Source organism: Acomys minous (assembly GCF_964271855.1).
Source record: "Acomys minous genome assembly, chromosome: 9".
In the NCBI taxonomy this organism is placed as follows: Eukaryota; Metazoa; Chordata; class Mammalia; order Rodentia; family Muridae; genus Acomys; species Acomys minous.
In genome coordinates this window covers 285,750-297,837 of record NC_140490.1, presented here as the reverse complement: position 1 = coordinate 297,837, position 12,088 = coordinate 285,750, and the positions used below count along the sequence as shown (strand labels likewise).

At 46.8% G+C, this 12,088-nt stretch overlaps 1 protein-coding gene across 3 annotated transcripts in view; it reads left to right on the top strand.

The window, feature by feature from the left end:
* Positions 1-12,088, top strand: part of PELI2 (pellino E3 ubiquitin protein ligase family member 2) — a 371,889-nt gene that overhangs the window by 222,810 nt on the left and 136,991 nt on the right. The window contains exon 1 of one of the 3 annotated variants that reach the window (XM_084796770.1): positions 5,584-6,017. The exons of the other annotated variants lie outside the window; for them this stretch is intronic. Within the exon in view, the coding sequence (XP_084652896.1) occupies positions 5,941-6,017 (77 nt within the window). The 5' untranslated portion in view covers positions 5,584-5,940. Of the gene's footprint in view, positions 1-5,583; positions 6,018-12,088 lie in introns of those variants that run through there. 3 annotated transcript variants of the gene reach the window in all.

Below are 12,088 nucleotides of genomic sequence, written 5' to 3'. Positions count from 1 at the left end.
ACACCTTCCCCCAGTACTTAGGGTAGTACTGGAGTGCTTCTCCTTCACCTAACCCATGACAACGCAATCCTCTACTACTGGAGTACTTAGGCCAGCCAGGGCTACATAATGAGACTATGTTTCAAAATGAAACAAACAAACAAAAAGTGCCAAGACCTGAAACTCTGTGAATGTGGGAAGAACCTACACTGGAAAGCGTTGGCGGTGCTGGTCCTGTCTGTCTCGTGACCAAGACAGACGTACAGACAAGAAAGCAAAGGCATCAGATAGAGCTGTATCAGGGAGTCAGCCAATCAACCAACAGCCAAGCTTCTGAAAGAAAATGTTTGCAAACTGTATATCTGGCCAGGGGTTAATATCTAAAACAGAAGAAGAATGCCTGCCTATATAACATGGCCCATCAAACCCAGTCAAACACCCCAACTGAAAATGGGCAAAAGATTAAAATCAATATTTACTCAAAGACCCCATATATCCAGGAGCCAACAGATGTTCATACATCAACAAATGCAGAAAAAAAATCCCTAAGATCAATGAATTGCCTATTGAAATCAGGACACAAATCACCTCATACCTGTTAGGACCATCTCATAAAAGAAAAAGGAAAAAAAAATCAGGAAGTAAGTGTTGGTGAGAAAATGGGGAGAACCGTAAACCTTCGTGCAACATTGGGAGAAGATAGACTGCATGGCTTCTGTTGAACACACGATGAGGGCTTCTCAAAACAGGCAAAACGTCATTCCAAAGCTGTCCTATCAGCCAAAAGACCCACTTCTACTTATTAAAAGAGTTGAACACAAGATCTCTATGAGATATTTGCACTTCCCTGTTTCATTGCAGCATTGTTTCCATGTCCATCAACTGCCCATATTCAGTGTCCAACAAGAGGAATGGATAAAGACAGTAGAATATTCATCCCAAGATGAGGAAATCTTATCACATTCTGGAAGAGTCCTGAGACCTTTATGATAAGCTCCATAAAAAAGTCACTTTCAGGAAAGCTCATCAAAGTGAGTACTCACTTATAAGTGGATATTAATTAGCCCAACATAGATGTCCTCTGAGAGACTCCACCCAGTGGGGGATTGGGACAGATCTGGGGCAGAGCGCTGAGAGTTGTTTGGAAGAGGTAGGGGATAGAAGGACCTGGAGGGGTCAGGAGTCCCACAGGGAGACCATTGAGGCTGGCAGATCTGGACACAGTGGCACCTGCACAAACTGATGCACCAACCAAGGGCAATGCAAGCAGAGAACATAGGCCCCCTGTTCAGATGTAGGGGGTGGACAGCTAATTCTCCAGGTGTATGTGTGTGGGACTGCTTCTGACCCTCTGACATGCACTCTGATGTCCACGATTTGATCACTTGCAGGCACACATAGGAAGGGGATGCAGGCTATCCTGATGAGACCTGATAGGCTGTGGCCAGACAGCAGGGGAGGAGCATAACACCCCCCCCCAAAACCAGAGGTCTAATGGAGGGGAAATGGCAGAAGCTGGAGGGAAAGTGGGAACGGGAAGGTAAGAGTGAGGGGATAACAGTCAGGATGTAAAGTGAATAAATTATAATAAATAAAAAAATCAATTAAAAAAAAAAAGGAAGAAAGAAAGAACAACAGCCGTGCAGGGAGGGGGAGGGAAAGAAAGCTGCTGCTCACTGGGTAAAAGTCCAGTCATGCACAATGAAAAGGTTCTGAAACCTGTGGTAGAACCCTGCCTATGATCAACAACACAGCCGTGAAGTGTATGCTCAGCAATGTGCAGACGTAGGTCTCGTGGTGTGTGTGTGTGTGTGTGTGTGTGTGTGTGTGTGTGTGTGTGTGTGTGTGTTACATAATAAAAGTAAAAGTGGACACTTGTCAGAACATAAATCAGAGAAATGCAAATTTTAAAAAATGGTCCCCTGTCAGGTTAGTGAGGATTTAAAAATGCTGCTGGGCATTCCCCGAGGCAGGCTCTCATTTACTTTTGGTTGCAGTGTAGAATGGGAGGCCCTGATCATTTAAAACAAACAAACAAACAAAAACAAACAAACACCACTTTGGAAGTATACAGCAAAAAGTCTTTAAAATGTTTATACCCTTTGATATAGTAATTACTTGTAGAAACCCATTCCCATAAAATACTAACAGATGCAAATATCTTTATAAGAGCAAAACATTTAAAATATATTCCATAAAGGAATAATGATTAATACATGTTGATGTTTTTGATCAGCCCCTCCCCAAATTATCATGAGGGTATAGTGAATATAGTATTAAATGAGGAAAAAGTAGGGTAAAAAAATTCCCTAGGGAGGATATGTTAAATACAACACACACACACACACACACACACACACACACACACACACACACCGAAGAAAGGAAATAAGAAGAACATAAAGGGGGCTGCAATTTGGGAAAAAGGTACTTGGTGGCCAAGTGACCCAAAACATATGTGTGTGGTGTGCATGTCTCCCCACTCAGATAAATAAATAAATAAAGACATAAAGATAAGTTTCAAAGAGGAGACATATATCATGATACAAAGGGATATTTCCAGTCAAGTATTTGGGTGATTTTGAAAATGGGTTTCCAGAAATTCCTTTTCCTCACATTTTCAGACTGGTTGGCAGAGAGCATGCAATACTGTTTCAGTCAGAAACAAACAGTAATATGGAGCCTATAGCTGAAGACAGTTTAAAAGTCAGACGTCTGCTGTTTCACACACACAAAACCAGCTTGTCCAAACATACATTTTTCAAAGAGTATACTTTTTCCTTAGTCTCTGTAAACATAAATATGTTGTGATCAAAAGTTAGACTCTCCATTCTAGAAATACAGGCATGTATAAGGTTGGCTTTATTTAAAGTACCTTAGACATAGACCTTTTGGCTAAAGCGTTTACTCTGAAAGTAAAAGAGGCAGACCAATCAGGGAGAAAAACCAGGAGTAAGTATTGGGTTGTTCTAGAAAATGGCTTCTGCAGTGGCTTGAGGACATACGTGACAGAGACAGCAGGGAGGGAAGAGAAAGGGCTGGCTGGTGGGGGTAGCAAGGGAAGCCAACCCCACCCTGGTTCTCAGTGGATTGGCAGATGGTAAAGCCAGATTGTCCCACCAGCCTGGAGCTACTAAAACAATTACATTCAGGAGGGGATACATTTCCGTTACAATCAGATTCCCAGTGTTAGCTGGGATGGAGGTGCTTATGTTCTTACTGGGTTAAGGAGTAAGCAGGTAAGCGAGGAAGGAAGGGACGGGAAGAGAGAGAGTGCAGGTTAGCTTCTTAGAATCCCAGACCATAGACTCTAAGATTAAAGTCAAGTTCACCAGTGATTCCCAGCTCTTCTGTTTGATCTCCTTTGAGAAGTATTTATTTGTTCACACTCCTATATCCTTCCCTAAAATCAGCAAAAGCAAATTTGGGGACTTTGGGAAACACCTAGAACATGGGCTCACATTGTGTCTCAAGGGCAGGCGACCGAGAAAACAATACCACGCATGCAGGTCCAAAAGGCTTGAACGCATTTCTGACTGCCCACTATTGGGAGGTTGTGCATAATCAGCATCCTGGACTTAAAAACCGATTTCACACCTAAGAGTGAGCTATCATTGTCATGTAGCAGTAAGTAGGCAGCGACAAGCATCTGATACTCTCTTGCGAGGACACAGGTCACCCATGTGACCCTTGGGTCCTTCTTAGGGCCATTTGCTCCTTTGGGTTCCCTTACCTGTCACCCTTATGCACACATTCCTGCTGGTGATCGACAGACTGACCTCCCAGTCTGGAAGCTCGCAAGGCTTACAGTGATTGACAGAGCTGATATACTTACAAGCCCCAGCTGCCTAAGATCAAAGCCTCCACCAATATAAAAACTCAGAGAAAGCAGCACCACCTGTATGCAACTTTCATGAAGACAGACTCGATTAAGCACTATTAACGAGCACAAGCCATGCTGGGAGAGAAGAGAAAGATGCCCCTGTGGAGGGCAGAGGTGTCTGGGCAGCTGACAGCAGTGGAGGAGTGCCTCTGACAAAGCTTGAGACTGCTTGTGAGAAACCCTCAGTCTAGTGTTTGGAACTTAGTAGGAGGCTAATAAATATTTGTTTCCACCCTCCTAACAGCAGATGCAGAGCGCAGCAAGGAAGAAATGGAGCCAGAACGCTGTAATGCAAGCACAAAAGCACAGCATGCCAAGAGAGAAGAGGGTAATTGTAGCCTAGAGACCTGGAGACCTTCAGCTGACATAGCTAGGTAACTGCGACACGATTCAAAAGGTTGCTGGTCACTGTCTATATAGTAAGTAGGACTAGAGAGTAAAGAAAACTACACGAGTCATACAGGAATCTAACAACACCATGCAAAGAGAAATAATTCAACTCTCTGATGAAGGACTGCTGGCTAAACCTTTACATCTTCACAGCAGAGAGAACGACAGAGGATATATATATATATATCTCGAGTCAGCTAGTTGTCTTTAAGAATAGAATTTCTGTAATGAGCGGAAATAAGGTGACTGTCTGTCTAATACAGTTTATTTTTAGCTCATCCATAGTGTGGCTTTTGTTATTCTGGAGTAATTTATTTCCAAAGCCTCAATTAAAAGAAGAAAAGCCAGTTACTAACTGAAGTAAAATTACAGAAAACATCATGTCACTGCAGTACTAGCCTGTCAGAGAGCGATACATGCACGGTGCTGAACAGTAGAATGGAAGGCCACCCATGCAATTATTTCTTTTTTAGCTCTTTACTTAAGAGTCATAGCCTAAATGTGTGTGTGTGTGTGCGTGCAAGTTCCTGTTTATATATCAAGTAGCTTTTGCAGTATTTATTTCTTTAAATATTTAACAGTCTGGAAAGGCAGTGACAGGCAGTAATATGTAGCGTCTCTAGAATGTTGCAAGGGCTTAATAAATGCTAGAATAATAAATTCTTCTATGATGAAAAACAGCAGTCAGTAAAACTATCACAGTCTACAATATTTTTAAAGACATAGTAACGTTAAAAAAAAGCATAAAATACAAACGGTGCCTTGATTAAACCCTGGAAATAAAGGAGCATTTGTATTCATTAAAAAAAAAAATCCACCTCGGTAAAATTCCCTTTTAAATTCCCTAGGGGACTGAAAGAAACGGCGAGACGTGAATAAAGGATTAAAAATAAGTTTTCACTTTTCTTTTTCCTTCTTTCTCCTTTCTTTCTTTCTTTCTTTCTTTCTTTCTTTCTTTTCTTCTTTTTCTTGGTACACCTGGTGCAGTGGGGGGGAACTCTTGTGGCCTTCCAAACCCCCCCCCCGGCCCCCAACGCCCCCCCAAGACACCAATGGGCGAATTCCTGCGGTTTTCAAGCTCCCCTCAAGGGCTTGGCTTTGAAAGCAGACACCCCCAGGTCCGTGCGTGCTTCATTTTCCAACGTGAGCCGGGTGGGCAAAACCCCTGCAGGCTGGCCCGGGAGCCGGTGGAGCGCGGCTGAGGCCGGAGGAGCCCCCCAGCACCAACTTTCCGGAGGAAGTCAGGAGAAAAACAGAGCTGCCCCTTTAAGGGCTTCCCTTCCCCTTTACTCTATGTTTACATAACACGGGGCGCTCGCGGGCCGCGGGGGCCGGCGGGCGGGGGCCGCGGGAGCGCGGAGGCGCGGGCGGCGGCGCGGCCGTCCCACCTGCCCGGCCCGCTCAGCCCCCGGCGGCGCGCGCTCCTCCTCCCGCGGGGCTCCCGGCGGCCGCTCGCATTCCGTGCCGGGTCCCGTTCGCGGCGGCCGCGGAGCGCGCAGCTCCGGAGAAGCCGGCGGGCGACGCGCGCAGCCACGACGGAGCAACCGCGGGACTGGCCGCCCCGCGCCCCGTTCGCCGCCGTGCCTTTCCCCGGCGCGCTCACCCCGTTCTCGGGATGGGAGTGTAGCGGCGGCGCGGACTCGGCGGGGATCGCGGCGGAGGCGGCTGCGGCGGTCGAGCGGGGCTCCATGTTTTCCCCCGGCCAGGAGGAGCCCAGCGCCCCCAACAAGGAGCCGGTGAAATACGGGGAGCTGGTGGTCCTGGGGTGAGTTGGGGCCGCGGGCGGCGGGGCGTCGCGGAGGGATGCGCTTCTGCGGGCCCGGGTCCCTTGGGCGCTCGTTGCCGCGACGTGGAGGGCGCTCGGTCACCGCGCGGGGTCGCTCGGTGCAGCCGGGAGCCGGCGGCCGCTGGGGACCTCTCCTTCCCGAGGACCCGGAGCGCGGAGCCCGGGCCCCTGAGCTCACTCCGCGGGGGCTGCGCATTGTTCCGGTCTTTGACCCGGCGGCCCGGCTGGCCTCGGCTTCTTAACGCCCGGAGTGACCCTGGGCGAGGGCCTGGACCGGGTCCTGGCTTCCCCGGGTTCCCTCACCGACGGTTCCCGGATCCCCCGGGTCTCCGCACCTTAGCGGCCCCCGCACCCCTCGGGCCCCGGCCTTGCCGATGTCCTCCGGGTGGCGGGGAGCTCGCCAGCCTGTCCGCCTCGGCTCCCACTCCGCTGCTGAAAACCACATTTTGAAGATAGTAATTATCTACAATCGTTAAACGGCTGCAATTAGAGACTTCATCTACTTCCTGAGTTTCCTGGTGACATGTCTATTGTTTACCCTTAGTAAACCAGGAGGGAGGCTTCGCAGGATTAAAGCAGGGTAAAGTGGGCAATGAAAAGGGTGTGGGAAGCGGGGGGTGGGGGGTGGGGGGGGGGAGGGTTGAGGCGGAAAGTCCAGGAAACTCGGAGCAGGAGCAACTTGGGTTTAGTGCTGCTTGGGAAAGGATTGTTTTCCCTTTGGATGTGCAGCTCCAGGGAACCCGCGCTTTTGTCTTCTGGTGAAAGAACTGTATTCAGACCGTCACGCGTGCTGATGGGTGGGCTTAGAGGCACGCGAGGAAGCCTCCCGAAGCGGAGACTCTGGCAACTTTGAGAAATGTGTTTGGATTAACTACCTTGAAGTAAGTGCCGACTGAGAAACAGTTTTTAAAAAGACTTAAGGTCGTCTGAAGTTTCCTAGTCTTCCTCAGTTTGTTGCTGGCAGTTTAAGTGGGGATGATACTGGAATATCAATGCTTGTTTGGAGGCTCAGCAGATGAGCGCCTTCCGCACCTGCATGGGAATTGCGTGCACTTAAGAGACAGATGTTAGAGTTCGCTGGGAAGAGGGAGGGATGGCAGGGGGAAAGCCACAGTTTAGTCTGTCTTATGTAACTTCAGCCCAGCCTAATTTTGTGGAGTTTGGTTTTGTTTATGTGGCTGGCTTCAGAGCATGCTTAACACTGTGAATTTGACACAGAAGATTTAACTCACGCCAGAGCCATTTCATTATTTCCTTTTGAGGCAATCTGCTGAGATGTTGCAGAGCAGCGTAGAATAAGCCTGGAGAGGTCGTGTGTTCATAGCTAAACGTGTAGGGCACCCTAAAGCCAGGAAAAGAATTTATACCCCGGGCTGTTGTAATTTAGTGCCTATGTAAATGCATTGCCTGCAGCACCTGCTCCGTCCTTTAGTAATGCTTTTCCTGGATCAGCCAGGGCTTAGTGGCTTCTTACCTAATAGTCTGAGGCAGACCGAGCAGTTAGTTATCTGTGCGCCTACTACGTACCAACACTGTTTGATTGTTTGGGCATTGGGTATCGTCCAGCACACTTCCATTTTAGTGTAGACCAAGGCATGAGTAGAAAGGAACACGAGTAAGTAATGATTTCAGGGATTGTCCCTTTGTCAACAGAAGTTGGTTAACAGTGGGGGACTGCAGTTGAAGGTGTCTGTTTCTTCTTGCCAGCTTTAAGGCAGGTGGTCTGGTGTGTGTATGCCTGGGCTGTAGCTGCCTTCCCCTTCGCTCTCTCTTTCTGACTTCTGACTTTTGCGACATTGAGCACACTGAAGAGTGCATGTAGAATAGTGAACTATTTAGATTTTCACAAAGCCTCACAGTGTTCTGCCCACTGGACTTGAGAGATTGCCCTTTTAAAACAACAAGTGCATTTAAATGAAAACTGCCCATCACTTTGCATGCCTGGTCCTTTGGAACATAAATATTGGTGAACAGAGACTGTCTAGGAAATTTTATTGTTGAAATTATTTGTGAGGCTAAAGATGCCCACAGCATTTGACAGTGGTAGAATTTCTTGTTTACTTGTACAGTGATTTTATTTTAACTGCTGTTGTGATTGTCCTTTTTGCTGTGTTCTGAGTCACATGGTAAAATGTTACTAGGAAGTTTGGAGAGCAAACTGAAAAGTTGACTCAGGCCTACACCTACATGCAAATACTGTGCTTCTTGTCATAGGTTCCATAATATGAGAGATTGCTACATAGGATTTTAGTAGAGTCATCACATTCTATTCAATTAGTGGAATTTAAGTTATTTGATAGTTCTAACTAGTTTCTGGGTCATAGCCACAAGTCTTTGTTGTGTCCACTGCTTAACTGAAGTGGACAAATGACTGGCTTATTTGCTGTTCTTAGCTGAGAATTTTAAGCTTGGCGAAGTCACTTGGGATTTAAGAGCCATTCAGTGTAGTGGGGCCCTGATTAAAGTCTTGTTCTCTGACCCCCTGACTCTGTGAATTAGATTTAGTTCCTTCCTCTATGTTCCTGTAGCGTTATCAAAATAGTCCCCAGGATGCTTTTCTGGGGTGTCCTCTGTTGTTGTGGTCACTCTCTAAATGTGGAACATACATAGGGAGCAAATTCTAAATAGCTTGACATTTGGTCATCTTGTGGATCTTAAAGTGACCATGCGGGAATCCACGTGGGCACACATTCAGTGCCATGACAGCGGAAGACCAAGCAATGTTGGGCTGGGGAGATGGTTCAGTGAGTAAGTGCTTGCTGCACAAGCACGGAACATACGTGTAAAAGGTGCGTGGCCGCATCTGTAACCAAAGCACCGGGGAGGCAGAGATTTGTGGGTCCCAGGGGCTCCCAGGATGGCTAGTTGAGCCCAAATGGCCAGCTTCAAATTCAGTGAGAGATCCTGTCTTCAAAAATTAAAGTGGAGCACGACAGAGGAAAACACCTTAGGCGGACCTCCTGGCTTCTGTAGGCATATTGGCACATTTAGCCACGTACACATGGGTCCACACACAGTGCACACAAGACCAGTGATATGATTGCCTTCTATCAGGTAGTTAGGCACAAAACAGGCTTTAAAAAGTTGTAATATTATACAGATTTGAATAAACAGGTGTTTTATGTATAAGATTGGGCAAATTTGGTAAAATTTGCCGATCCAAGTTTTTGGCAAGGATGGGGCTGGTGAGATGGTTCAGTAGATCTACACACTTGCCATCAAGCCTGGCAAACTGAGTTTGACTCAGGATCTACTGGCAATTTGTCCTCTGACCCTCATCATACTTGTACCATGGCACAGATGTACTCCTTGTATTCCCCAAAGTAAATGAGTTGTAATTAAAATTATAGAAAAAAAATCATGATTTGAAGTTTAGCAAATAGAAACAAATAGCAAAAAGAGGATAATCTGGTAACGGGGCTTAGGAGTGGAAGGTGCTTAAGAAGTTTATTATTTAGCCCTTCACAAAGAACCCAGGGCTCCTGTAAGGACGTAGGCTTGCTAACTTTTGGGTTGCCCCCTGGGTGGGCCTCAGAGCCCCCTTCTGAATTCATTGTGAAGCATGCTTCTCTCTCACTGACTAACGCACATCATGGTTTTGGGGTGGGGTGGGGAATGAATTGCTAACTCACTCTTGTTTTCCCTCACCTCACAGTTGAGTGGGTAATGCTTTTGCAAGGCTTTACTTTTGATTTGATGCGTCACAAACTATATCCCCATGCAGAAGAACAGGTGTACACAAGGCGTAGTGGCACACAGGTGAAGTCCTAGGGAGTTGACGGTCATTACAGAATGACGTAAGTTCAAGGCCAGCTTATGCTGTATGAGACCCCACTCAGATATATAAATAGTGCGTGTGTGGGCTGAGATTATAGCTGAGTGGTAAAGCCACTGCCCATCACATGCACGACCCTGCCTTCCACCTCTAGCACTTGAACAGGGTCTTAGAAGTACTTGTGATCATTTTCCGGTGGAAAGCGATTTTGATAACCAAGTAACTGATTTCATTGGTAATCCATTGGATTTTATCTTATGCATTGGAAACTGTTTTGTTTGTTTTCCTGTGCAGGATGCAGTAGGCTTCACCAGACTGCTAAAGGGTGCTTGGCACAAGAAAGAGGTTTAAGAACCCCTTGCAGTCAAGGCTTATCGCCCACTGCACCTGGGCATGAAGCACAGGGCACAGGTGCCTGCTTGTCCCTTGGGTTGGCAGCTGTTCTGCCAGACAAGACAAAGGACTCGATTGCTTGACTGTATCAGGGGCCTTATTTATTATTTTTTAAAAGTGACTCTTTTCCATGTGCTCTCTGTGTTAGGCTCTTTGGACGTGGCTTGACTGCAAGAAGGAAGCTTACAGTATGCATTATTGTATGTTTACTTTATTTTTCCTTAATTTTCCACTCTTTTTTTGAGCCCAAAGATGTCAAACATTATATTTTGTAGACCATAAGATCTTTGGATGTTTGAAAGTAAACAGAGTCTTTGCTTCTGCTCAGCAAGTGGGGTGATGCGGATGGCTGCGGCTAGTCTGTCTGTGGCTGGGAGCCTCATTCTGCGGGCTATTATGGGTTATGATGTTACTGGCGTGAGGTTGCTATGTTTTCCTTTACTAACTTTAGCCTTGTTTGGTGTGTGTGGCTGTCTGTGTGGCTGTGGGGTTGCCAATCTGGCTCTTTTAGATTTGTTTCTTTAACATGCCAAAACTGAAGACTTTATTAGGACTTTTCATTTGGGGTGTGTTTCCTCATGCAATCGTTATTTCAAGATGCTTTGTACAAACAAAATAAGACCAGATTGATTCAGGTCCAGTGACTTTACCATACATACTTATCCAAAAGACAAAACATAGATGAGAGCGAGAGAAAATAAAACACGACGTTCACTTCATTTCAGGGCGACTGATACTGTCACCCTGGGACGGTTGTGTAGGGGTCGTGACCTCCCCGAAGTGGGATTGTGGCTTGTCTTTTAAATGAACATAACAGCAACACGTGGGCTCATTGGCACAGGAGAAAAATATCCATGAAAAGGAATCACTAATGTCCATGGTCTAATTAAAGGGATCTCCTGGGGTGTTTCATAAAAGGAAAATGAAGATTAAATGATTAACTTACAAGTTCTTACTGAACTTATCGTCGTCATCTTCATCTTCTGGAAAACAAAATGGCAAAACACGGAACATGCCTCTGTGTCTTAGTTTTGTCCTAACCACTCTTTCAGCCCCCTCGTGTGTAGTGATGAGCCTTGAGGTGTGTGGCTAATGATTTATGACAGGCGGTAAAGGATGGGTCTTCGAAACGGCTCATTGATGTCCCTTTAATAACGCCGCCACATTCTCACCCGTACACATTGTGGTGTGTTTCCTCAAGTGGGAGAGAAGGGGCGGAGTCACACCAGGCAAGCCAGAAAATTTATTCGTTCAGTAAATATCGGTTGTCTACCTTACAGACCCTGCGAAGGCGGCTAGGAAGTGAGGCAGGTGGGATTCTCCTGTGACATCCCTGTTGTGCCCAGGTGTCACTGAGGTGAAGCTCATTATTTATTCCCCACGTATTGTTAGATGTCACCTCTTGGAACTCGGATGCTCAAGAGAGACTTGGTCCTCAATGCAGAGCTCCCAGCATAGTCAGGAAGAGTAAACGGCTGCCGCTTAGGAGACCCCCTGCCCTCCCCTAGCATGAGAAGAGGTGGCCTATTCAGAGGATACTGCTATCTTGGGAGAGCTCCTTGCATAATGAGATGGGAGTGGAAATGGGCCTGGCCGCAGTTGGGAGAATTTGAGACTTACTGCAGGGTTGGAATAGGAAGGGCGGTGACCAGAGCAAGAGGGCACGATGGTGGTGGAGGAAGGACCCCAGGCAAAGAGAAATGAATGGACTGTGAGCCAGCAAGCTGTGATCTGGCTCTCCAGACTCTGCTGTTTGTCACCGGGACCCAGACGCATCCCTTGCCTTATATCATGAGTCGGTTTGTTCACTGACTACGCTCCTCCTGGCTAAGGCCTGGCCCTAAGCCTGGGCCCCTATCGCAGACAGGCACTTTCTCTGCCC